Raw genomic sequence first — 27,480 nt, forward strand, 5'->3', positions numbered from 1 at the left:
TGACCAAGTTTGTAGGTCGCTAGTGGCGGCGGCAGCGGTACCAGTGAACTTCAAAAAGCAGCTGAGTTTGGAAGTGTATCTTTTTCATGTCCACTAGTACCATATATGTAATCAAATTTGAAACTAGTTTTGGTAATCCCAGCCGATTTCCTTTCTAACCACATAGGTCTCGATCTCGACTCGGAATTCTTCCATAGCTAGAGGCTGGCCAGTATTAGAGATGATTCTCCTTTCTAGTCATGTGGTAACAAATGATACATTTCATTTATTTAACTTTTTTTTTACTTCTATGACATTTTATTCCACCTCCCGCCTTCGGTCACAGACATAGAACTCGCTGAGATCTACATTTTCGTATATTTTTCAACTCATAATATTGCGTTTCAAGAGAGATACACAACAGTGTTGTTGGGAATTCCGACTTCCGACTTCCGACTTCCGACTTCCGGTTTTTTTTTCCACTTCCAACTTCCGACTTCCGACTTCCGGATAAGAAATTTCACTTCCGACTTCCGACTTCCGGATAAGGAATTTTACTTCCGACTTCTGTCATTACATAACGGTGAAATTTCCGAAAAGTAAATTTCGCAGAAATACGTGGAAAAATGGTCTAAAAGGACAGAAAATAGGCTTTTCTTCAGCCAAAAACTAATTTTCCACTGATTTTCGCGAATTTTATGAACTTTTTCTCTTGGAGTTGTTGAATATTTGCGAAAAAATCTAATTCCGACTTCCGACTTCCGGGTGTTCTTTTTACTTCCGACTTCCGACTTCCGACTTCCGGATAAGAAATTTTACTTCCGACTTCCGACTCCCGACTTCCTGATAAGAAAAATCACTTCCAACTTCCGACTTCCGACTTCCGGATAAGAAAATTTTCACTTCCCAACATCTCTGATACACAACCCGTTGTTCAAATCTCTTCTGTCATGGATATTTGAAATATGTCTCTCTTGTTCCCAAAATACATCAAGGACGCGGGACAAAAAAATGTTTTCTTTCCAAAAAGGATTAGGCCGCCCGCTCGCCTTTAGAGACACGCCCGCCCGCCTCTCCTGACTCCGCCCCCTTTTGTAGGGTATATATACACCCGTCTCGGTTAGGATGATCAGTATTCCCTCTAGACCAATATTCGGATTTCCCCTGATTCTGATAAAAGGGAATAGCACTTTTTTACACAAATTAGTATTTCAAAGACCCATATCTCAAAAGTGGGCGAAGCTATGAAGAAGATGTCAATTACAAAAAATAAATCTCAATCTCATCTATATTTTTGCAATTAACAATTTTCCGGTAGCTCCGTCCAGTTGGCCAAACAGGAGAGTTCTCGAAGACCACAAGAAGTCTCCAGACCACCAAACTCCTCGTCTGCTCAAAGATCACCTTCACCGTCCGGAGTCAGAGCTGCACGTGAATAAATTATAAAACTATTCAATTTTTTGTTGTTGTGAAAATTGCCGTTTGACTTGAATAAATGGCCTTGATCCGGTTTATAGCTAAACATTGGCTGAATTTAGGACTCCGTCATGCACTCCCCACTGTTCCCCATACCCAAATGTACATGTGTTGTGTAGATCAAAACTAGCTCTACATTTTTGTAGTTGACAACTTTTTGATAGCTCCGTCCACTTTTGAGATATGCGCGTTTAAAGATGGCAACCTGGTGGCGGCAAGTGGGAGAAGAGGGGAGAGACGCAGAGAAGCGAGACGCCCTCCAATCTTTAAAGGCGCATATCTCAAAAGTGGGTGGAGCTATCAAAAAGTTGTCAACTACCAAAATGTAGTACTATATTTGATATACAAGAAAAACGCGAATTCAATATTACTGCAACATGAGAATAAACCGTGCCGAGTTCTCAAAATTTTTTTACTGCAGTAGAGCGCGTTTGCTGAAAAATGAAAAAAAAAAACTCCAATGATATATCTTTTATTCCAAGTAAAAATACACAAATAGTTGTTCATAATAATCACTTTTTCTCTTCATCCTTCTTTTCCTCTTTCTTTTCCTCTTTCTTTTCCTCCTTCTTATCCGTCTTATCCTTTTTGTCATCCTGAAAAAATACATGAAAGTTTAAAGACGCATATCTCAAAAATGGGTGGAGCTAACAAAAAGTTGTCCACTACAAAAATGATCTTCAAGACATTTTACATATTTTTTTAGTTGACAGCTTTTTGATAGCTCCGCCCACTTTTGAGCTATGCACCTTTAAAAATTGCGGGCGAGAGAGTGTGCGAAACGAGGAGGGCGTCTCGTTTCTCTGCGTCTCTTACCCTCTCGCGCCGTATTGCTACCATCTTTAAAGACGCGTATCTCAAAAGTGGGCGGAGCTAGAGAAAAACCGTCAACTACAAAAATGTAGCCCTGGTTTTGATCTACAAGAAAAACATAAATTGTAAAATTTGGATAAAAAATAAAAAAGTTACAATGCTTCAAAGTCTAGCAATTTTTTTGAGGTCTTTTCCCATCTTTAAAGGTGTATATCTCAAAAGTGGGCGGAGCTATCTGAAAAGTTGTCAACTACAAAAATGTAGCCCAGGTTTTGATCTACACAGAGAACACAAAAATCAAGACCTACCCTATCCGAGACCTCCGTAATAATGGGGTTTTCAACGAGCGCATCTCGTTTCTGATCCTTTTTCGATCCCTCCTTTTTGGATGTCTCTTTTTTGACCTCTTCCACTTTTTTCACGTCTTCTTCTTTCTTTTCCTCTTTCTTTTCCTCTTTCTTTTCCTCTTTCTTTTCATCTTTTTTCTCATCTTTATCCGATTTTTTCGATTTTTTCTCCGATTTTTTCTCCGATTTCTTTGGCTCCTCCCCCTTCTTCTCGTCCTTCTCTTCGGATTTCTTTTCTGATTTCTTCTTCTCTTCGGATTTTTTGTCGGATTTCTTCTCTTCTGATTTCTTCTCCGATTTCGCCTTTTCCTCCGTCTTCTTTTCCGACTTTTTCTCGGATTTTTTCTCGGATTTTTTGGGCTCCGCCTCCTCCTTTTTCACCTCTTCTTCCTTCTTCTTCTCCACCACGTTTTCTTCTTTTTTCTCCGCATCTGGAGCTTTCGGAGGACCCACCGGAGTGTCAGCCACAATCGGTGAGAATTGGGAGGTCACCGGTTTCACGGCTGCAAAAAATTGAAATTTTCATGAAAAATGGTTATGATTTTTGAAATCAGCTCGTCCCGAGCTTTCAGAAAAGTATAATTATGCCTATATTTGGTAAAAGTTGGGTCCCGGCACGAAATTACGGTATGCGCCTTTAAACGGGGATACTGTAGTTTTCGTGGCGGGACCCAACTGACACCGAATGGGGTCATGATTATACTTTTCTAAAAGGTCTCGACAAGCTGAACACCAATATTACAATTGTCTCAAATCAAAACTGAAAATTTTTCAAAATTTTTCTTATTTTTTGTTTTTCCTCAGTCAAATCAATCTTGCGGGAACTGAAAAGCCAATTATCGGATTCAGCTCGTCAAGAGCTTTTAGAAAAGTATAATCATGACCGTATTTGGAGCGAATTGGGTCCCGCCACGAAACTACAGTAGCCCGTTTAATAGCGCATACCGTATTATCGTGGTGGGACCCAACTGACACCGAATATGGTCATGATTATACTTTTCTAAAAGCTCTCGACGAGCTGATTAGGAATATCATAGCCAATTTTTAAAAGAATTAGTTTTCAGAAAACTCACGAGGCTGCTGAACACTCATCGTCGCCTGGTTCTTCTTCTTTTTCTGGAATTTTCTATTTCTTTTTTTTGAATAATTTCAAAATACTCACTTTCCCGCCACAAAACGCGACGGCCATCGCCGGAAGAATCATAAGTTCCATAACGATGAGAACGATTTCCATCGACATTTTTCTTCGATTTTCAAATTTTTATCGACTTTCGACTTTTCGTTCACCCACGTGTCTCTTGAAGCGGTTTCTCGATTATCGATTGATTTTGGGAATAATTGGAAAAGATGGGCGGGACGATTTAATTAGTTGAAAAAATGAGGGAAGGTCACAGGGGGGACGCGGGGCGTGTCAAGGGGAAATGAAAATAAATTTCGAGATTTTTTGACAACTTCTAAATTTCTTTGATTTTACCCAAATCTTTCAAATTTAAACTTTTCTTGTAGATCAAAACCAGGACTACATTTTTGTAGTTGACAACTTTTTGATAGCTCCGCCCACTCTTGAAATATGCGCATATAAAGATGGTAGGTTGGAAGCATCTGGAGGGAGAGACGCAGAGAAACGAGACGCCCTCCTCTTTTTGCACGCTCTCTCACCTTCTTATCTTTAAAGGCGCATATCTCAAAAGTGGGCGGGGCTATCGAAAAGTTGTCAACTACAAAAATGTAGCTCTGGTTTTGATCTACACAATCAATAAAGCCGATCATGTCCAATTCTTTATTGCTGATACATAATTAGTCCTCAAATGTGTATAAAAGAGAGATAAAGAGTGTGTGTGTGTTTGAGAGAGAATCAGAGAATTAGTTGAAGCTCGAATAGAGTCGTTGACGTTCCGAATACTTTCGCAAGAAGCGAATGATTACAGTAATCGCGAGACTGACACAGAACGCGACGAGCAGCACGACGACCACTTGCATCTTCGTGCTATCCTCCTCCGTATCGCTCATCTTTGGAAATGGGCGTGTCGTACGGGCGGCTGGCTCCGGGGTGTACTGTAATAGCAAAAATTTAAGATCCCGTCATGCGTCTGGGGTGCCTGCGGCGCTAGAATTCTTATAGTCTGGCGCGCCTTCGGCGCACAAAATATTAAGAGAGAGACGCAGAGAGACGGCGCATATCTCAAAAGTGGGCGGCGCTACTAAAAAATTGTTAATTGCAAAAATGTAGAGGAGATTGTGATCTTTGTTTGTGTAGTTAACAACTTTTTGATAACTCCGCCCACTTTTGAGATATGCACCTTTAAAATTCACTTTTTTTTTTTGAAATTTTAGTGAAAATTGCTATTTTTTGACATCCCGTAACGACATTCTTTTTCAGCCAAACTATTTGAATTTATATTTATTTTGTAGACTAAATCCAGAGCTACATTTTTGTAGTTGAGAATTTTTCTCTAGCTCCTCCCACTTTCGAGATATGCGCCTTTAAAGATGGCACAACCAAAGCGACACTCAGCGGCGAGCGAGTGAAGAGACGCAGAGAAACGAGACGCCCTCCTAGGTCGCTATCTTCAAAGGCGCATATCTCAAAAGTGGGCGGAGCTATCAAAAAGTGGTCAATTGCAAAAATGTAGTTCTGGCTTTGATCTACAAGATTCACACAAATTCAAAAATGTGACACAATTAGAAAAACAGTTGTAGAGTTTCAAAGTTAGTCTATTTTTCAACAGAGAAAACTATTTTTTGGCTTCAGAATAATGAATTTTTTAAGATTTTTTTCGTCCTCATTGTTTGTTTTGAATTACCACCTGCCCACCGCTAACTAGAGCGCTTTTGATCTAGAAGAAAATGTTCGTCGGTAGATCAAACTATACAATGCGCTCTACTCCCCCAAAAGAAACTAATCTTCGTCACAATTTTTGCCTTTTTCTAATCTGAAAATGTTGTTTTCCTTTACTTTTCCACCTGGATAGACACACTGCTTGATTATAAATTTTCGTTTTTAACGACTTTGAAAGAGACTAAAAAATTTTGATTAAAAATGTCAAAAAAAATTGATTGCGAAATCAACAAAAAACGCTATTTTTAGTGGGTATTGCGGTCTAGTTATCGGTTGGCGAGTTGTAGATCAAAATAAGCAATAATTAGACAGACCACGGTAAGATAGCACTAAATTTTTGCAATTTTATGAAAAAACTTGAGAAAAAATGATAAAAACCCACTTGATTGAAAAATAGTGTAAATTAGAAACATTGTAAACTTTTCATTTTTACTTGAATTCGCAAAATCTTATAATGATTGTGTAGATCAAAACCAGGGCTTCATTTTTGTAGTTGAAAGTGTTTTGATAGCTCCGCCCACTTTTGAGATATGCGCCTTTAAAGATTTGGAGGGCGAGAGAGCGTGCGAAAAGAGGAGTGCGTCTCTCCCTCTCTTCTGACTTTCGCTCGCCTAGGTACCTATCTTTGAGCGCGCATATCTCAAAAGTGGGCGGAGCTATCAAAAAATTGTCAACTACAAAAATGTAGAGCTAATTTTGATCTACAAGAAAAACTTAAAATAAAAAACTTTTTACAAAAAATGGCATAGTTACAATGCTTCAAAGTCAACCAATTTTTTTCATATTTTTCAAGCTAGATCCAATTTTTGAAGGCGCATATCTCAAAAGTAGGCGGAGCTAACAAAAATGATCAACTATCAAAATGTAGTCCGGGTTTTGATCTACACAACCAATCCAAAAAATATCCTGAGTCCCCACATAGGCCTCCAAAAGTACCTTGTAGATCACAAACTTTTAAAAATGTAAATCAAAATACCAAGTGGAAAAACGACTTGGCGCCGTGCCAGGTACCTTTTATCTCAATTTCCTATTGGAAAATGTCGTCTGGCGCACTTCTGACGCATTTTTTGACACTTACCTCCCGAGCAATGACCACTGCACTATGGGCGCATGCGCCCATAGTCGCCAACAGCAAAATTAGGGAAAGTTGAGACATTTTTGGCGGGAAAATGGCGGGAAAAGTGAGTAAAACGGGAAGGGGGGTAACGAAGAGAGAGGGCAGATGTTTGTGTCGCCCGTGGCAACCGGAAAGAAATGAGAAAAAGGGGGCGGAGTCTTGGAGAAAAGTTGGGAATAGTGGGGGGAGATTGAAGTCGTTTCGAGAGGGGGATGGAAATAGACTAATGAGGAAAGGCATAAAAAGAAGCCATCGGGGAGACGACTACTCTAGAAAATAGGGATTTAAATGTGTTCCGACCCCCCTTTCGGGGCGGTCAGAACACACTTTTTTTGGACATTAAACGGAGAAAAAAGCAATCTCCATGATTAATACCTACTTTCTATGGAAATATCTCAAAAGTGGGCGGAGCTACGAGGAAATTGTCAACAACAAAAACAAAGATCAAATCTAGAACTACATTTTTGTAGTTGACAACTTTTTGATAGCTCCGCCCACTTTTGAGATATGCGTCTTTAAACATAGCGTCCTAGCAGCGACAGGGGAGGGCAAGAGTTGTGAATAGAAAGACGCGTCAGAGGCGCGCCAGACTTTCTCGTTCTAACAACAAAATTATAAAAAAAATGAAACTTTAAACATGTTGTGAAACCTCTTGTTACTTGTTTTTGAGTAAAAAAAATACAAAAAAACTTCTTTGTTTTTCAATTTTTGAAATAAATTTACTTTTATTTTTCGAAATTTTGAAAAGCTTTTCCGGATTCAGAATTTGGCCAATGATTTTGATTACTATTTATTAATGTAGATCAAAACCCGGGCTACATTTTTGTAGTTGACGGTTTTTCAGAAGCTCCGCCCACTTTTGAGATATGCGGCTTTAAAGTTGAAAAAAACCATTTTTATCGCTGAAAAGTGATTTTTACATCAAAATGACCGTAAATATGCGATTTTTGACATAAAAATTCCCTCAAAACTGTATTTTTCATGTCAGAAAACCTATGTTTTGGTCAAAATCTGAGATTGGCCGAGAATAGGTACCAGGGTTCGATCCCGCTTGGGGTTAATTTTTGAGAAATTTTATTATTATTTTCAGTTTTGATCTATTTGGTCTTGTAGATCAAAACCAGGGCTACATTTTTGTAGTTGACAACTTTTTGATGGCTCCGCCCACTTTTGAGATATGCGCCTTTAAAGAATGAATAGCGAAGTGCGCCGGAGGTACGCCATCCTGAGTATCTTCTTGATGACTAAACGTTCTCTGGGCGCCGAAGGCGCGCCAGACTATAAGCGTTCTAGCGCCGCAGGCATACCTGCTTACTTTTTAACACATTTATTCGCGTCGAAGGCGCGCCAGCCTGTTCTATTAATGCATTCCAGCGCCGAAGGCGCGCCAACCTCCATACGCTCTCTAGAGATGAAGACATCTGTGGTGTTCTTGTCCCATGTTATACAAATATAACACGGGACACGGACACGCAGCTTCTGTCAACGACAGACTCTGCGTCTCCTGTCTATGCTCTCTCACTTCACACATTCTGTATGTGACTGTTTTGACCCCAGCGCCATACAGATAGAGCCTCTTTCCCTATCTGTCCCCCGACATTGTTTCACTTGAAGCATTCGTGTCCGTCATTTTTCTTTTTTACCTTTTTTTTAAACCATTTTCCCTCATTTTGATATTGTCAAATGTTTTTTTTTCCTCTTGTTAATAGTGTTACCCAAATTACCATAATACCCAAGTTTGAGGCGTCAATCAAAACTTTCAAGAGTTATATCTCAAAAGTGGGCGGAGTTATCAAAAAGTTGTCAACTATAAAAATGTAGATCAAACCTAGACCTTCATTTTTGTAGTTGACAACTTTTTGATAGCTCCGCCCACTTTTGAGATACGGGTCTTTAAAGATGTCTGGGGTGCCTGGTAGTTATTTAGAATCGGCTGGGGCGCCTTTGGCGCAAATGAAAAGTACATTTAGAAATTAGCAATTTTATTCACACTGTATTTTTATTTGCGCCAAAGGCGCCCCAGCCGATTCTAAATAACGATTCTAGCGCCACAGGCACCCCAGACGGTTGTAAATAGACATTCTAGCGTCGCAGACATGTCTGCGCCAAAGGCGCGCCAGATCATGGATTTCCAGTGCCGCAGACATCTTTAAAGGCGGATATCTCAAAAGTGGGCGGAGCTAACAAAAAGTGATGAACTACAAAAATGTAGAGCGGGTTTTGATCTACACAACCATATTAGAAAAATCGCTATTTCAGCACGAAAAATGGATTTTTCTGATATTTTTTCAAAAAAAAAAGTTTGTTCTTCTTTTTCGTGGCGAGACTAATTTTCACTTTTCCACATAGAATCAGATTTTTATCTCAATTTATCTAAAATTATCTTCAGCAATCACCCTAATTATCCCAATTACCCTGATTACCCCTCATTGCCAGCGCTCTATTGTTCTCTCAATAGATCCTTCGTCATATGCTAATTCCCACATATCTCATTTGCCCTCCGCCACCTCTGGTCACCTCCATAAATTATTTGAGCCGCCCATCTTCCCGTAAATCCACACAAGCTCTAATCTTAATCCCACCAAGACCTTTTAGCCAGGAAGATGGGCGGCTCAGATAATATATGGAGGTGGAAGGGGTACCGATCGACACTCGTCGCCCTATGAGTATACTCTCATGACTAATGTTGTTATTACACTCGGTCCCCCCTCTTTCTGCTGCCCTTGTCCTCGCAACACCCTTTGTTTCATACTTGCAAAGCGGGCCGCCGCGTAACTCCCGTCAAACTCAATATTATGAGCTGAAAAATATACCAAAATGTAGATCTCGACGAGTTATATGTCCGTGACCTACTACGGGCCGGATTGCTATTCGTTAATGTGCCGCGGGCCGGGCTAGAATGGCTGTTTTGGCCAATTTCGCGATTTTTGACCCTTTTTCCCTGCCCGCGGCACATTAACGAATAGCCATCCGGCCCGTAGTAGGTCACGGGCATAGAACTCGTCGAGATCTACATTTTGGTATATTTTTCAGCTCATAATATTCATTTTGACGCGAGTTACGCGTCGGCCCGGTTTGCAAGTATGCTTTGTTTCACATTTCTTTTCGCTCCCCAAAAAATTTCCAAAACGCACATGATTGTCACAGGGTCTCGGGATGAGTAGTGAAATCGTATGCGCTCCACTAGACATTGGCGGCAAATTCAAATTTTAATTTTTTTTCAATTTGACGTTAAGCATTACGTTTTGATACGCAGCTTAATCGACCACTTTTTGAGCAGATTTCTGTCAGTTTTCCCGCATTTTTGGCCAGTTTTTCAAAACAAAAATTTAAATTTATTTTGAATTTTGCGCTAAAACTTTAGCTGATTTCAGCGGAGCGCGTTTATTTTTATTACTCATCCCGAGACCCTGTGGATTGTCAATTTTTCACCACGAAAAAATCTTTGTTTCCCAAATTTTTCGCTCAAAAAACCAATAATCTGTTGCTTTTTCCAATTTTTTCGTCTAAATTTACTGTTTTTAGCTTGAAAGCTCGGTTTTTTCCGGTAAAAACAAAAAAATTTTCAAAGTTTCTAGATAGAATTTTCCTGAAAACTCAAGAAAAAGTGATTTTTTCAAGTTTTTCTTGAAAAAAAGACGAAAAATCGAGATTTTTCACTGAACAATGGAGTCTTCTCGATGAAAATTGCAGTAATAACTGAGAACTCGATGAGCGAATTTTATTTTAAAAAAAACCAATTTTTCACAATTTTTTTCGCTCAAAACCCAAAAAATCTGCCGCTTTTTCCAATTTTCCATAGAAATTCACAATTTTTAGCTTAAAATCTCAGTTTTTCCTTATAAAATCTTCATTGAAAACGAAAAAATCGCAAAAAAATCGAACGAAAAACTTAATTTCCCACATTTTATGTCACTTTTTCGGTCATTTTTGGTGAGAAATTGCGATTTTCGTTCGATTTTTTGATATTTTCGCTAAAAAATAGGTTTTTATCGATTTTCGTTGATTTTTACGTTTCCGATTGAGTTTTTACAGGTAAAACTGAAATTTTAAGCTAAAAACAGTGAAGATTTTTTGGTTTTTTGAGCGAAAAATTGAGAAAAATGAGTTTTTTAAATAAAATTCGCGCAATTTTCCAAGGTAAACCTCCATTTTTTGTGAAAAATCGCGATTTTTCTGCATTTTATCATGAAAAACACCCAAAAATCACTATTTTAATCGATTTTTCATAAATTTTCTTCCTTTTTCCACGAAATAACAATTCGAAAGTAATTATTTCCCGCCGTATTCCTTTGTGTTTCTCGTCCACGGCCTCCACCCCTCAAAAGTGTGCGGACTTGCAAAATCTCGTCGCTGATTCGCTAGCTCCGCCCATTTTTCCGTGCGATGGCAGTTTTCTTGCAGTGGAAGAGTTTTTTCGTTTTTACGATATGCATTATTTATTTATTTTTATTCGCATTCGTCATCAAATCCATCAAAATCTATCATTTTCCCTCAATTTTTTCGCGAAATATATCAAAAAATTGATAATTTTTCCAAAAATTCCATTATTTCAGTGATAAAATGGACTCGGACCCCGGTTTTTACTCGGGTTTCTTCCTCGGGCTTCTTCCTGACAAACCAAATGGGAATAACTTGATAAAAGTCGCCTGTTTTGAAGTGGGAAGCGATTTTCGACGGGTTTTGGACCTGGAAACGGCTGACGAGTGCAAATTCGCATATGGAGAGATGATTCACTTCAAACAACTGTAAGTTTTTGATTTTTCAGCGAAAAAATTATAATTTTTTGCTGAAAATATTGATTTTTCTCAATTTTTCTTACAGAACCGATCGTCTCGCACCGAAATCGTTGGTTAAATTGATAAAACCGAATATCCAAATGTATCATCACGATAAAAGTATCACTGATGAGGCTGTGGTGAGTATTTGGTCGATTTGCAGTGAAAATCGGCTTAAAAACGTAAAAAATAAAATAAAAATCGATTTTCGAACAAAAAATCGTGTGAAAATCGATAATTTTCAATCCGGAAATGTTAAAAATCGTGGTTTTTTGGTATTTTTGGAGGTTTGAGAGCAATCCCCTCCCGTAAATCTACATTTTGGAGTGTTTTTGGCTCGATTTCCATCTTAAAAACTGAAAAATCGATAAATTTCACTCAGAAAACGTCAAAATATCGTTTTTTGAAGTTTTAAGCTTCAAATGGCTCGAATGACTCATCGGGGGGCGATTTACGCCCGTAAATCGACATCTTGACTTGAAAACTGTCAAAAAAACCGTTGAAAACAGCGGAAAAACTTGATTTTCAAGCAAAAAACAGGAGAAAATCGAGGAATTTTACCCGGAAATTGCTATTAAATTAAATAGGGAAAAAAATCGAGAAAATCCCTCGATTTTCACTAAAAATGGCGTTTTTTCTTGTTAAGAACGGATTTTAGTCGATTTTTTATCAATTTTCGAGCAGAAAATAACCAGTTTTCTGGTTTTTACAATAAAAAACGCATTTTGAAGTTGAAAAACCTCAAAAAATCCGCTTTTCGACTCTAAAACCCCAAAAAATCAGAAAATTCAGCTTTACAACTAAGCTCCGCCCCCTAACTTCTGAATTTCGCTTATTTCTATATATACCGCCAAAACTGTATTATAATGGAATGTATGTGCTGTTATAATACAAGTTTTCACGGTATATATTCAATATAGGCGGAAGCTATGCCCAAATCATTCTTATATATAAAACGCATGGGGAGTCTGTCCATCTGTCCCAATGTCCGCAAATTTTTGAGAAATGAGAAAGAAAGGCGCCCGGGCCCAAAATCGAACTTGCGTTCTTTGCGCAGCAGCCAGGCTGGTTTTTAATAAAAACTGTCTAAGTCTCCGTAAGTGCGCTCTAATGAGAAACTAAGCTGAAAATCGGGATTTTCGAAACTTTTTTGATCGAAACATTTAAAATGAGATTTTTGGTCGATTTTCACTCAAAAAAGCCATTTTACCCTCATTTCCCCCAAATTTTCCATAAAAACCGGTTTCTGAGAAAGTGCGCTCTATTGATAAAGTTTTGGTGGAGCGTAGTTGCTACATTTTCAATAAGAATTCAGAGCGATTTTACCGATTTAGGGTCAATTTTCACCCTAAAAACCCATTTTTCCGCCGATTTTCTTGAATTTTCACATTTCGTTATCATTCTTATATATAAAAGACACTTGGCCGTTGTCTGTTTGTCTGAGGCGCTGTCCGCAACGGTTTTGGAAAGAGGAGAGAAACTGAACAGCGGGCAAAACCGAACTGGCGTGCTTTTGTCAGCGACAGCCGCTTTAGACCAGTCGGCCATGCGTGCACTTTTGAAAAGGGGTGGCCACGTAAATGAGGAGGGACCAGCTGGATGAACCGCCGAAGGCGGGCAGACAAGCTGGTTTATATATATATAAATATACCGCCAAAACTGCATACTTGTCACGGGCCGGGCCGGGCCGGGCCGAAATCAGGAAAAATCTCGGCCCGGCCCGGCCCGTGGCCCGGCCCGGCCCGCTCGGCCCGTTTTGAAACATTTTTTCAAAACATTTTGAGTTTTTGAATTTTTTTTGGAAATTTTTTGAAAAAAGTATAGTTTTCGAGTAAACATTTAAAATTGAATCAAAATGTGAATATGTAATGATAATTTAAGCATTTTTACTGTTTTTTTTCGAAAAATTTCAAAAAAAAATTGGTAAAAATGGGTACCCATTTTTGAATCCGGGCCGACCGGGCCGGGCCGGGCCGAGAGAAATTTCGGCCCGATTTTTGACAAGTATGCAAAACTGTATTATAATATAATGGCATGTATGTGTCGTTATACCGCAAAAACTGGATTCCAACGGGCGGTGCCGTTTTATTAGGAGGTCTCTGAGGATTCTCCTAATAAACCGGCACCCTTCCCGTTGAGATTCAGTCTTTCCGGTATATATACAATATAGGCGGAAGCTATGCCCAAGTTTTCATTTTTCAGACGTTTCAATGCGAAAATTTTCTGTTTTTATTAGATTCTTTGAAAAAATCGAACTGATCAGGATTTCGCCTTCAAAAAACGGTAAAGTTTCGCCAAAAATGGCACATTTCCTCGTTTTCAGTCAATTTTTTCCCGTTTTAACCCTAAAATTTCTGAAAAGTCTTGAAAATTACAGTTCGCAACGATGCCTCGCCCCTGGAAACTAGTTTAACTATTCCCGGCACAAACAATACCATTTTTCTGGTTTTTACCATAAAAAAAAGTTTTTTGAAGTTGAAAAACCTGAAAAAATCCAATTTTCAACCCTAAAACCCCCCAAAAAATCAGAAAATCCCACTAGGCTCCGCCCCCTAGCTTCTGAATTTTTCATATTTCTATAAATACCGCCAAAACTATATTATAAGGGCATATATGTGCCCTTATAATACAGGTTTTCACGGTATATATACAATATAGGCGGAAGCTATGCCCAAATTTTCAATTTTTTTTACGAAAAAACTCTATTTTTTCCATCGATTTTCCCCAAATTTTCCCAATTTTCTCTATTCCAGCACACGATCAAAGAGCTCCACGTCGGCGCCGCCAATCTCCCCGCGTCTGGAAATTTCATCCATCCGGATTTCGGTGAAATGATCGACACGACGTCGGTAATGTCCGTCGGATCGTACGTTTTCATCACTTTCCGCGTCGTTTTGCATGATAGAGACGATTCGTTTGATCTGGAAATTCTGGGAGGTCAAAAAATGGATGAAAATGCGAAAAATGGATTGGGAAACGATAAAACTGAAGAGTTTTTGAATAATATTCATGAAGTGATTGCCATTGAGCAAGTTCAGAATAGAGAAGTGAGTGAAAATGCGCTGAAAATGCTGAAAATGGGGAATTTTCATTGCAAAAAAACGCATTTTGAAGTTGAAAAACCCTTAAAAATCCACTTTTCAACCCTAAAACCCCCAAAAATCAGAAAATCCGTCGATTTTATTCAAAAAAGGAGTTTTCCTTGTTAAGAACAGATTTTAGTCGATTTTTCATGAATTTTCGAGCATAAATTAAACAATTTTTCTGGTTTTTACAGTAAAAAACGGATTTTGAAGTTGAAAAACCTCAAAAATCCACTTTTCAACACTAAATAATCAGAAAATCCTACTAAGCTCCGCCCCCTAGCTTCAGAATCTCCACATTTCTATATATACCGCCAAAACTGTATTATAATGACATGTATGCCGTTATAATACAAGTTTTCACGGTATATATTCAATATAGGCGGAAGCTATGGCCAAATTTTCATTTTTCAGACTTGAAAAACGGTCTGAAAGTGCGCTCAAATGAGAAAATAAGCTGAAAATTAAGATTTTCGAGACTCGAAAAACTATTAAAAACGGCATTTTCCGCGAGAAATTTCAAATTTTTCAGTTTTCGGCGGGATGAAACGCAAGTGCGGCAGGGTTTTAAGAATTGAGGGCGGAGCTTAAACTGAGAAACATTGAATTTTACAATAAATTTGTGGTTTAATCGATTAAATTACAAATTTATCTTGTAATTCAATGTTTTTTAGTTTAAGCTCCGCCCACAATTCTTAAAACCCTGCCGCACTTGCGTTTCATCCCGCCGAAAACTGAAAAATTTGAAAATTTCTGGAGAAAATGCCATTTTTAATAGTTTTTCGGTCAGAAAAGTGTCGAAAATCCCAATTTTCAGCTTATTTTCTCAATAGAGCGCACTTTCAGACAGTTTTTAGGCCAAAAATGCAATTTTCACAATTTCAGACTAGATTTTTACCCCGAAAATTCCCGATTTTCTGGAATTCTCAATCTGTAATTTTCAGACAGAAACCGCCATCTGGCAGTCCATTGGAATGTTGGTTCTGAAAGGATACAACGATAAAGAAGTGACGTCAGGACTCCGCCCAGTTATGGAATTGATCGACAAATCGAAACTTCCGTTATTCTTGAAACGAAAAGAGAGTAAGTGTTGTTATCTGGAAAGTGGGCGGAGTCTACTTAAAAAATGGCGCCAAAACCTGTCAAAAATGATGTTTTTTGTACGGAAAATCGGATTTCTTGGCTCAAAAATACCCAAAAAACACTTTTTTAAAGCTGAAAATCCGCTCAAAACCTTCAGAAAAGTGGGCGGAGCCTAATCTGGAGACTCCGCCCACTCTAAACATTTTTTAAATGTTGTCTGTACAGAGCAATGATTGGTTCAGTGTGATCTTCGAAAATTTCAAATATTCGGAATGGGCGTGGCCTTTTTTGTTCAATTTTTCAGCAAATTTAGGAATATTTAAAAGATGAATCGCAAGCTCCGCCCATTTTTTGACCATATTCTTCAAAAAGTGGGCGGGTTCTAGCAATTAGGACACGCCCATTTCCATTTGGTCGATTAGGCTCCGCCCACTTTAAATTTGCGATTTTGTAATCGCCAAAGGTACGAAGGGGGCGGAGTCTTATCGCCGACCGAATGTCTGAAAGTGGGCGGAGCTTAGAGTTTCTCTCTTTCTCCTCTATAAATTTTGTGCTCATCCATCGATTTTCACCAAAAATGGCATATTTCCTCGTTAAGAACAGAATTTAATAGATTTTTCATCAATTTTCGAGCTGAAATCGACCAGTTTCCTGAATTTTAAAATAAAAAACGCATTTTGAAGTTGAAAAACCTCAAAAAATCATTTTTTCAACCCTACAACCCCCAAAAAAGCTTCCAAATCTCAACATTTCTATATATATACCGCCAGAACTGAATTCTCAAAGTGCGCTCTATTGATAAAGATTCGGTGGGGCGTATTTGCGATTTTACTAATTTTTGGTCGATTTTCACCCGAAAAAAAACCATTTTCTATGGGTTTTTCCCCAACTTTTCCATAAAAACCGGTTTCTGAGAAAGTGCGCTCTATTGATAAAGATTCGGTGGAGCGTATTTGCTACATTTTCATCAAGAATTCAGAGCGATTTTACCGATTTAGGGTCAATTTTCACCCTAAAAACCCATTTTTCCACCGATTTTTCTTAAATTTTCATTTTCATTTATATATACCGCCAAAACTGTATTATAAGGGCATGTATGTGCCGTTATAATACAAGTTTTCACGGTATATATTCAATATAGGCGGAAGCTATGCCCAAATTTTCAATAAAAAGTGGGCGGAGCCTCTAGATTAGGAACTCCGCCCACTTTGTCTTATCTCTCCTAATTCAATTAAATTAAATTTTGCAGCGGCTCCGATTGCAATGATAAAACAGAAGGAAATGGGTGGATACTGGGTGGATGATGACGATGAGAAACGAGGAGCACCACAATACGGATCACTTTTCCCCAGAATCAAAGAGGATACGACGAAAAAGAAGAGACCTACGGGAAGACCACAAAAAGCGAAAGAAAATGTTGATGATGTGAGTTTTGAGGCGAAAAATTTGGATTTTTGGCTAAAATTACCTTAAAAATGGGATTTTTGGGAGGAAAATTGGGATTTTTGAGCCAAAATTACCTCAAAAATGGGATTTTTGAGCGGAAAATTGGGATTTTTGAGCTAAAATTACTTCGAAAATGGGATTTTTGAGCTGAAATTTGGCTTAAAAACCTCCGAAAGTTGCATTTTCAGACAAGAAATCCTTCTAAAAATCGTATTTTTGAGCTGAAAATTGATTTTTTCTGTCCAAAACCTGCAAAAAAGTGGCATTTTTGAGGGAAAAATTGGGTTTTTTGAGGTGAAATTTTGGTTTTTCAGTTGAAAATCGGGTATTTTGGACTCAAAAATTCCCCAAAAAATCACATTTTTGCGCTGAAAATTGGGTTTTTTGAGCCGAATATGGTATTTTTGAGTGAAAAATAATGTTTTTTGTACAAAAAATTGGGTTATTTAGGTGAAATTTCGGATTTTTGGCTCAAAAACCCCCAGAAAGTGCATTTTTGCGCTGAAAATCCGTTCAAAACCCCCCAAAAATCGAATTTTCAGCCCTAGACCACGCCCACTTTCTAAGCTCCGCCCCCTTTTCTAATTTTACTCATTTTCAGCAATGCATCATTGGACTGAAACGCGAATGCCGTCATCAATTCGAGACGATTTTCAAAATAGGCGACGTCTTTCGTTTCGAATCAAGCCCAACCCTCAACAATTACTCATTCTGGATGTAAGTTTTATTTTTAATAGACTCCGCCCACTTTTTGTGAGAAAAAATGCGAAAAAACAGCGAAAAATGGGCGGAGTTTCATCCAAAATACGAAAAAAAAATGGACGGAGTTTTAGCTAGGCTCCGCCCACTTTTAGATTTTAAAAAAAACGGCGAAAAATGGGCGGAATTTTAGTTAGGCTCCGCCCACTTTTTGGTGAAAAAAACGAAAAAAATCGGGTGAAAATGGGCGGAGTTTTAGCCAAAATACGAAAAAAATGGGCGGAGTCTTAGTTAGGCTCCGCCCACAGCTTTGAATATTCAATTGCTTCGACTCAAAGCCCCGCCCCCAAGAAACTGAGTTTTGGAGGCGGAGCCTAAACTTCATTTTGTTAAAAAAAAAATCATATTTTCAGCAACAAAAAGCACCGCCAAAATGAAATCTATCGGTATACGGTAGAAGAACAGAAACCGAAAGGTTTGGAGATTCAGACAGTGATTGAATCACATCATTCGACGGATCCGGAGGATTTCAAACTGAAAGCGGACACGGATTTTAAGGTAAAAATACGAAAAAATGCACAAATTTTGACTGAAAATCGCTGAAAATCCACTAGAAAATAGGCTTGGATTCATTGATTGGCGGAGTTTAGAAAGGCTGGGGTAACTTTGGCGCGTTTGAACTGTACAATTATGAGATCATGATGAAGATTGCGGTAGAGCGCGTTTGCAACAGGTCTCGGGCTGAATCTGGAAAGGCTGGGGCGTCTTTAGCGCCTTTCCAACAGATTACAAATGGAGATTAGAGTGGCTGGCGTGCCTTCGACGCGTTTTGATTTTCTAAAATCAGGAATTTTAGTCAAAAGTACCTTATATATACCGCAAAAACTGGATTCCAACGGGCGGTGCCGTTTTATTAGGAGGTCTCTGAGGATTCTCCTAATAAACCGGCACCCTTCCCGTTGAGATTCAGTATTTCCGGTATATATACAATATAGGCGGAAGCTATGCCCAAATTCTCATTTTTCAGACATTTTAGTGCAAAAAATGCTCTATTTATGCGATTTTCAGACATTTTCAGCCCAAAAATCCCCAAAAAATCAGAAAATCTCAGCTAAGCTCCGCCCCAATTTTCACCCGAAAAAAACCATTTTCTATGGTTTTCCACCAAATTTTCAATAAAAACCGGTTTCTGAGAAAGTGCGCTCTATTGATAAAGTTTCGGTGGAGCGCATTTGCAACATTTTCAATAAGAATTGAGAGTTTATCTGGATTGAGAGAGATTTTGCCGATTTTGGGCCAATTTTCGACCTAAAACCCCATTTTTCTTAAATTTCGACATTTCGATTTATATATATACCGCCAAAACTGTATTATAACGGCATGTATGTGCCGTTATAATACAAGTTTTCGCAGTATATATTGAATAGAGGCGGAAGCTATGCCCAAATTTTCAATAAAAACGGTCTAAATCTCCGTAAGTGCGCTCTAATGAGAAACTAAGTTGAAAATTGGGATTTCCGAAACTTTTTCAAATCAAAAAACTACAGTAGCGAGCATAAGTGAGTATACCTCCATACTTTCATATGTATCTCAGCTGAAACAAGTCCGTTTCGCATAAACTTTTTTTTTAAAGATAGCTGAAGTATCCAGTAAAATTGACATAAGTTTTTTGTTTGAAGTTATCAGCTGATTTTTAAGATTATCGATTTTTCCTGATCTTGATTTCAAAATCCGAAAAAAAACTTTTTATTTTTGAACTGGATCTTATGATTTTTTGAGTTGAAAATGTTGAGTAACGTTCATAAAAACAAAATATAATTTTAGAATGCTTCTGTGTTTTTCAATTGCCGTGCTACAGCTCCAGAAGTCCAAAGTGGTATGCTTGGCTAAATCGTCATAACTCATCAAAAAATGGTTCAAATTGGTTAAAAATTGCGGGAAAAGATGCGTATAAAGTTTATCAACAATCTTATACTTAAAAATAATAATTTTGAGAAATTTTTTTTTTCCAATTTTCTTCACTCGAAAAGTTTTGGTTTCCAACTTTTGCCCAATTTTTCATGATTTTTTATTATAAAACAGTAACAATTTGCAATTTGAGTTGAATTTTACATAAAACATCAAACTTAGATTTTCATTAATTTAATTACAGCTGTTTCATAATCAAAAAACATGAAAAATTGGGCAAAAGTGGAAACCAAAACTTTTCGAGTGAAGAAAATTCGAAAAAAAAATTTCTCAAAATTATTATTTTTAAATATAAGATTGTTGATAAACTTTATACGCATCTTTTCCCGCAATTGTCAACCAATTTGAACCATTTTTTGATGAGTTATGACAATTTAGCCGAGCATACCACTTTGGACTTCTGGAGCTGTAGCACGATGATCAAGAAGCACAGAAGCATTCTAACATTATATTTTGTTTTTATGAACGTTATTCAACATTTTCAACTCAAAAAATCATAGGATCCAGTTCAAAAATAAAAAGTTTTTTTTCGGATTTTGAAATCAAGATCAGGAAAAATTGATAATCTTGAAAATCAGCTGATAACTTCAAACAAAAAACTTATGTCAATTTTACTGAATACTTCAGCTATCTTTGAAAAAAAAGTTTATGCGAAACGGACTTGTTTCAGCTGAGATACATATGAAAGTATGGAGGTATACTCACTTATGCTCGCTACTGTATTAAAAATGGCATTTTTGGTCAATTTTCACTCAAATAGGCCATTTTACCCTCATTTTTCCCCAAATTTTCAATAAAAACCGGTTTCTGAAAAATTGCGCTCTATTGATAAAGATTCGGTGGAGCGTATTTGCATCTGGATTCAGAGCGATTTTATCGATTTTGGGCCCCAATTTTCACCCAAAAAAACCCATTTTTCCACCGGTTTAGTCCAAATTTTCACATTTTTATTTATATATACCGCCAAAACTGTATTATAATGGCATGTATGTGCCGTTATAATACAAGTTTTTGCGGTATATATTCAATAAAGGCGGAAGCTATGCCCAAATTTTCAATTTTAGCTCAAAAACTCATTTTTTGCAGGACGACGGCACACCCCGTGGGGATCTCAACGAAAAGCAATTCGCCGCCATTCGAATGGCACTGAATCCGAATCGTCTTCTCGTTTGTATTCAAGGACCACCGGGAACCGGCAAATCGCATGTCTTATCGATTTTTCTCTTTAAATTATTGAAAGACGGAAAACAGGCGGTCGTCTTGACGCCGACGAAGGAGGCGTTGAAGAATCTGAAGACGATGACGTTGAAAATGGTTAAGCAGAGATGTATGAAGTTGCATCCGCATGGTAAGGGGGCGTGGCTTAATTTTTTCAACAAAAAAAGTCTGAAAATTTTCAGCACTAATGGACGTTTCTCTATTCAAAGAGATTCTCAACACCAGTGATGCTGCTGATGCAGCAATTAAGACGATTGTGAGTTAATTCTTAATTGGATACCTTAATTAGGGGGCGTGGCCTATTTTTAGTTTATGAAAAATAGGCCACGCCCCCTTTTATTTCAACAATTTTCAGTTTTCGCAGTAACTTCCGATGAAGAGGGCGTCGCCTATTTCAATTTTTAAAATAATTATTGGGGGCGTGTCCTAAATAGGCCACGCCTTCTTAAAAACGCTGAAAATTAGTTTTGAAACCATGATTTGAAGCTGAAAATAAGCCACGCCCCCTTTTAAGCCCCGCCCCCAATTATTTCAACAATTTTCAGTTTTTGCAGAAATTTCCATATGAAGAGGGCGTGGTTTATTTCATATTTTAGAATTTTAGGGGGCGTGTCCTAAATAGACCACGCCCCCTTTTAAGCCCCGCCCCCTTATATCAACATTTTTAACCGTAAAGGGGCGTGGTCTATTCTGAAACTCACAAACTGAAAATAGGCCACACCCCCTTTCAAGCCCCGCCCCTTTATTTCATCATTTTTATTCGTCAAAGGGCGTGGTCTATTCTGAAAGTCATAATTTATAAATTTTTAAAAATAAAATAGACTACTATAAAAGGATCAAGACTCGCCTGTCTTGTCTTTTAGTCTTGGTGTGTTTCTTCTAACACTTCGATATGTTGCAACATATTTATTAAATAGTATAAATAGTCGGTATAAGAGAGGTGCCAAGAGGCAACCTACTCCGACCGATGCGTATGCATAAAGTGAGGAAAAAGGCCGTTCGTACGGAAAGATAGTGGAAAGTGTAAACAAGAGGGGTCATTGGAGATAAATCATTCTGCGCGCTGGCAGGAATAACAGAATAATAAAAGAATGACAGGAACGTATTTTGCCCTGTCACATCCCCGCTTCTTAGGAAAAGATGGTTCGTCCTCGAACCACAAAAATGATTGATGGAATTTTGAATTCGAATTAGAACCATTTCCCCCCAAAAAGTATAACAATAGAACAATAACAAAACAAAGCTTTGCGGGTTCTCCCTCCTTTTCGAATAGCTACTTCGTCCCTGAAGTCTCATATCCCATGGAATGATATGAAAAATCTAGTTAGAAATAGTTACACGAAAAACCTTAACATCCAAAAGAATAAACACAATGTACTAATATTCTATCACTAAACTTATAAACTAATACGTCGGAAAAAGTCACTCTCAATAACTGATACTCTAACTCGATTAGTGACAACGACAAAACACTAAGAATCTGAGATACAATAAAATCAAATGAAACTCGACAATACAAAATAGTGAAAATCAAACTAGGAATGTAACTCTCAAAAGATTACCATACAATTCATAACTTAACAATGGACGGAGGTCCCAACTCAAAATCCATTGGTCTCAAAACTAATCCTACTCGATAATTACCTAGGTGTAGAGATGCCTTAACAATACACTAGAATAATTTCTTTAGGGTAACGCCTACTACTCAGTGGGTCAAGCTTTTCGATAATTGTTAATGAGAACATAACTTATGATTGCCAGTTGAGAAGTCAGCATCCGACGGTTGATATCACAGCATCCGCATTGGAGATCAGCTTCCGGAAAATCGGCTTACAAATAATAGAAATAGGAATAGTAGAACGGCAAAACAGAAGGGAATAAATAGACGGTTCGGTACCCAGGTGTAGCGGTAATACTCGGGAGCACCGAGGAATATGAATCCTTGACCGAGAGTTCACGGATAACTACTGATTATAGGCGAATCAGTTGAAATCCTACTCTTAGGAACCTCCATATAAAAGGATCAAGACTCGCCTGTCTTGTCTTTTAGTCTTGGTGTGTTTCTTCTAACACTTCGATATGTTGCAACATATTTATTAAATAGTATAAATAGTCGGTATAAGAGAGGTGCCAAGAGGCAACCTACTCCGACCGATGCGTATGCATAAAGTGAGGAAAAAGGCCGTTCGTACGGAAAGATAGTGGAAAGTGTAAACAAGAGGGGTCATTGGAGATAAATCATTCTGCGCGCTGGCAGGAATAACAGAATAATAAAAGAATGACAGGAACGTATTTTGCCCTGTCACACTACGCCCCCCCCTTTTTATCAACAATTTTCAGCGTCAATGGCGTGAAATGTTCAAAAACGGAGAAATGGATCAAGAGATGCTTGACGAGAAGAGAAACGGACTCACCAAAGATCTCAGACAACAGACACTCGACTTGATAATGCAAAATCTGCGTATCGTGTTCGCCACAATGGAATCGACATTCACATTACAAATTCTGCGAAGTAATCATTTCAATCCGGAAGTGTGTGTCATCGACGAGGCCGCCCAAGTCATGGAGACAGCCACGTGGCCGGCGGTCAACCAAATGAAACGAATCGTGATGGCCGGTGATCCGAAACAATTGCCGGCACTTGTCAAGACTGAAGAAGCGAAAGCTCGTCAATTAGAGCGTTCGGTAATGGAGAGAATCATCGAGAAGAAAGATCAATACAGTTGGATTATGCTCGAAGAGCAATATCGCTCTCATCGGGATATCACCGATTGGTCGAATGGATGTTTCTACGATTGTAAACTCACGAATTGTACCGATATGAACAATACATTGCACACATCCCTCGACCCGAAACCATCCAAAACGTACTCGAAACTGTTCAATCCGTTGGTTTTCATTGATACGTGTCTCGAGACGGACCCTACCACACGTATCCGATACTACGAGAGATCAGTGGTATCGAACACGACGACGGAACCGAATAACACGTATTGCAATCATGGGGAGGCGGAGCTTGTCATGAAACACTACGAACGGCTTCTCTCCATGTCCATCCCACCACAGAATATCGCCATTATCACGCCGTATAAGGGACAGGTTAGTGAGCGGGGCTTATTTTGGACGAATTTTGAGCATCAAAATGGACGGAGTTTTACTTAAAATCCGTCCCCAAAAAGCGGGAATTCAAAAAGGGGCGGGGCTTATTTTGGAAAACATTTATTGAAAATGGGCGGAGCTTGAGCCCTCAAAATTGGATAAAAATGACCAGAAAGCCAAAAAAAAAAAAAAAGAGGTGGAGCCTACTTAAACTCCGCCCCCAAAAAGGGGCGGAGCCTTGTCGCATTTTCTGAAAAGGGGCGTGGTTTAGATTAGGCTCCGCCCATTTTCAGTCGATTTTCGAGTTTTGAGAGTTAAAATTGGACAAAAAGTGGGCGGAGCTTAGAAGATTTTTCGATGGATTAAAATGGGCGGAGCTTAGCCTAGGCTCCGCCCATCTTTCGCTTTTTGAAATGGGGGCGGAGCCTATTTTCTTCGAGAACCGTTGGCTCCGCCCATTTTTATCTGGAAATAATTTTCAAAGAATGGGGCGGAGCCTGTCTAAAACGGATTTCAAAGAAAAGGGGCGTGGTCGGAGGCTCCGCCCCCTTTTCAGCTAGAAAACTTCATCTGGATCTCAATTTAGCTCCGCCCACACTTTAATTTTAAGAAAATTGAGCGATTTTCAATCATTTTTCCAAAAAATCCGTCAAAATGTCTGAATTTTTTGCATTTTTCAGCGATTTTCAGTCAATTTTCAATTGAAAAACTCGAATTTCAGCCCGTTTTTTCCCATTTTATAAGCTCTAAATCTTCCAATTTCAGATCGACGTGTTGACTGCTAAGATGAATGAATTCGTCGCCAAAAATGAGGCGTTCGATCCGTCGAATTTGACGACAATCGGAACGATCGATAGTGTTCAGGGACAAGAATACGATTGTGTCATATTCTCGATGGTGAGAAGCAATCCGAAGAGTGAGTTTTTGTTGGAAACTATTGAAAATTTCAGTGAAAATCGATAAAAATTGCATCTGAAAGCAATTTAAACTAAGAAAAACTATCAAAAATCACATTTTTCTCATCAAAAATGTTTAAAAAAAACGCAAATTTTCATTCCGGAAATGCTGAAAAGTGGTGAGTACACTCTGATGGCCGAACTTTTTACTATTTGGGTTTCTAGGCCACGGAAAGTTCTTCCACTTCTCAAAGAGTAAAAATGTTCGGCCACCAGGCGGTACTGACCACTTAATATAGCATTTTTCGGGTTGAAAATTCGTATTTTTGAGCGATTTTTACAGATTTTTGATGGAGTTTTCGCTCGAAAAAAAGAAATTTCGACCACTTTTGAGCATTTTTGAACTGAAAATTCGCGTTTTTTGGACATTTTTTTTTTGGTTTTGTGAGTATTTTCATAGTATTGTCCCCAGACTACTGTAATCAGGTCTCAAATTTTCTCGAATTGACAAATTTCAGTGAATTAACGCTATTTATAAGGGAAATTCCTACTGAAAACCATTAAAAACATCACTACTGTCGAAAAAATAAAGTTTCGACAAAGATTTGAAAAAATAATTTCGCGGGCTGTAACGCGCAAGCGCATAACGTTGTGGGCGGAGCTTAAACTGCAAGCGGCGCGGTTCTTAAATTGTTTAAAAAACAACTGGAATTAGAACCGCGCCGCTTAATTAAGCTTGCAGTTTAAGCTCCGCCCTGAACTTTATGCGCTTGCGTGTTTCAGCGCGCGAAATTATTTTTTGAAAATCCTTGTCGAAACTTTATTTTTTCGACAGTAAACATCTGCTATTTTCAGCCACAATCGGTTTCATCGCTGAAGTCCGCCGTCTGAATGTCGTCGTCACTCGAGCCAAACGTCATTTCATTTTCATTGGAAACGGATATATGCTCCATAGTAGTCATAAACCAGAGATTCGCAAATTCTTCGAGTAAGTTTTGTTTGAAAAAACCATAGTTGGCAAGAAGAAATTCTGAAAAATAGTCAAAAGTGTTCACATTTTCGATGAAAAATTGAAAAAAAGGTCATTTTTTGAAGCAACGATGGAAAAAAAAACCGAAAAAATGTGGATTTTTGAGTCGTTTTTGATTGAAAATGGTTTAAATTGCCAAAAATCGGCTTTTCTGGGGCGCCTGAGACGCTTTTCCGACTGAAAATTGTTGAAAATTGGCTAAAAATTGCCAACATTTTAATTTTCTGGCGCGTCTGGGACGCGTTGAAGTCTGACTGGCGTGCCTGTGACGCTTTTTTGGATCGGAAATCGCATTAAAAAAATTTTCGAACGAAAAAAAAGCAAAAAACTGAAAACATCGCATTTTTCTGAAAATTGCCCCTTGTCTGGCGCACCTCTGACGCGTCTTCCACCCAAAAATCTCCATTTTGTGACAATTTTTGTCTGAAAACACACAAAAATTATTGATTTTCGTCGATTTTCACTCCTAGCACTTTTCTAACAGAAAGACTTGAAAACGCGTCTCAGGCGCACCAGCCAAATAGGAATTTTCATCGTTTTTAGCCGATTTTTGGTAACTTTTAACAATTTTCAATTGGAAAAGCGTCTCAGGCGCGCCAGACAGCCGATTTTTGATGTTTTTTAACGAAAAATGCTTGGAAATTCGCATTTTTTGGATTTTTTGTCTGAAAACACACAAAAATTATTCATTTTCATCCACTTAGATCCAGAATCATACGGTAATCCAGGATCAGTCTAGGATCTGATTACAGTAACGTCGAGATCCTAGATCCTGGATCCAATTACAGTAACCCCGAAATCTGAGATCCTGGATCCAATTACAGTAACCGGGTCCTGGATCCGTTTATAGGATCTGCTACAGTAACCCATGATCAGTTTCTCCGAGATTTATGATCCTGGATCCAGATACAGTAACCCGGATCGTGGATCTTGGATTCTGCTACAGTAACCCTTGTATTCAGGATCATGGATTCAGTTACAGTAACCCCAAAATCTGAGATCCTGGATCCAATTACAGTACTCCTCTTCTTCCAGATACAGTAACCATTAAAAAAATGCAAATTTTCCAGAATAATCCAGTACAAAGAGCAACGATTCCACCCGAATTTGGTGTGTGGTATCCCGGCGCCCGGTTTGGTGACTCGAGAAGTGAAAAATAACTTTGGACAAAACTTTCAACCGTTTATCGACAATTCGAATGACCCTCGAATGATTGAATGGTGTCAAGAATTCATTGAGAATAGTCGAAAACCGGATTTCGTTCAACGAAGAAGAGATCGAGCCGAGCAAAGACAAGAGGAAGCTCGAATTCGAGCACAAATGGACTTTGAAGCGAGAGAATTGAAAAGAAAGTGCAATGTGAGCAACGGTCAGGACCCGCCAGCTCCGATTCCATAATTTTTTCACATTTTTTCCCATTTTTCCTTATTTTTTTCCATAAAATTCCACTTGAAACCGCTGAAAACCGCTCGGCAGCTCCGATTCCATAATTTTTTACAATTTTCTTGTGAAATTTATGTATTTTTAACCATTTTTCCATATTTTTCCCATAAAATTTCACTGAAAACCACTGAAATTGCATTAAAATTGTTTATTTTTGATTTTCCCC

At 38.4% G+C, this 27,480-nt stretch overlaps 3 protein-coding genes across 3 annotated transcripts; 1 reads left to right on the plus strand and 2 right to left on the minus strand.

The window, feature by feature from the left end:
- Positions 1–1,967: 1,967 nt before the first annotated feature.
- Positions 1,968–3,855, minus strand: GCK72_003176 (uncharacterized protein; the record flags this gene model as incomplete). Its single annotated transcript, XM_053723859.1, has 4 exons — positions 1,968–2,051; positions 2,577–3,118; positions 3,689–3,731; positions 3,778–3,855. 4 exons carry the CDS (start codon positions 3,853–3,855, stop codon positions 1,968–1,970), a joined length of 747 nt encoding a protein of 248 aa, XP_053592504.1.
- Positions 3,856–4,478: 623 nt separating this feature from the next.
- Positions 4,479–6,610, minus strand: GCK72_003177 (uncharacterized protein; the record flags this gene model as incomplete). The annotated part of the gene is made up of 2 exons (XM_003090388.2): positions 4,479–4,670; positions 6,533–6,610. The coding sequence occupies 2 exons, from the start codon at positions 6,608–6,610 to the stop codon at positions 4,479–4,481; spliced, it is 270 nt and encodes an 89-aa protein (XP_003090436.2).
- A 4,524-nt stretch (positions 6,611–11,134) lies between these two features.
- Positions 11,135–27,269, plus strand: GCK72_003178 (uncharacterized protein; the record flags this gene model as incomplete). Its single annotated transcript, XM_053723860.1, has 13 exons — positions 11,135–11,319; positions 11,396–11,489; positions 14,103–14,396; positions 15,377–15,515; positions 16,765–16,940; positions 17,563–17,678; positions 18,074–18,218; positions 20,715–20,976; positions 21,029–21,102; positions 23,187–23,945; positions 24,711–24,861; positions 25,697–25,829; positions 26,942–27,269. 13 exons carry the CDS (start codon positions 11,135–11,137, stop codon positions 27,267–27,269), a joined length of 2,856 nt encoding a protein of 951 aa, XP_053592505.1.
- Positions 27,270–27,480: the final 211 nt, after the last annotated feature.

The sequence above is a fragment of the Caenorhabditis remanei genome, chromosome I, assembly GCF_010183535.1.
Source record: "Caenorhabditis remanei strain PX506 chromosome I, whole genome shotgun sequence".
Lineage (NCBI taxonomy): Eukaryota > Metazoa > Nematoda > Chromadorea > Rhabditida > Rhabditidae > Caenorhabditis > Caenorhabditis remanei.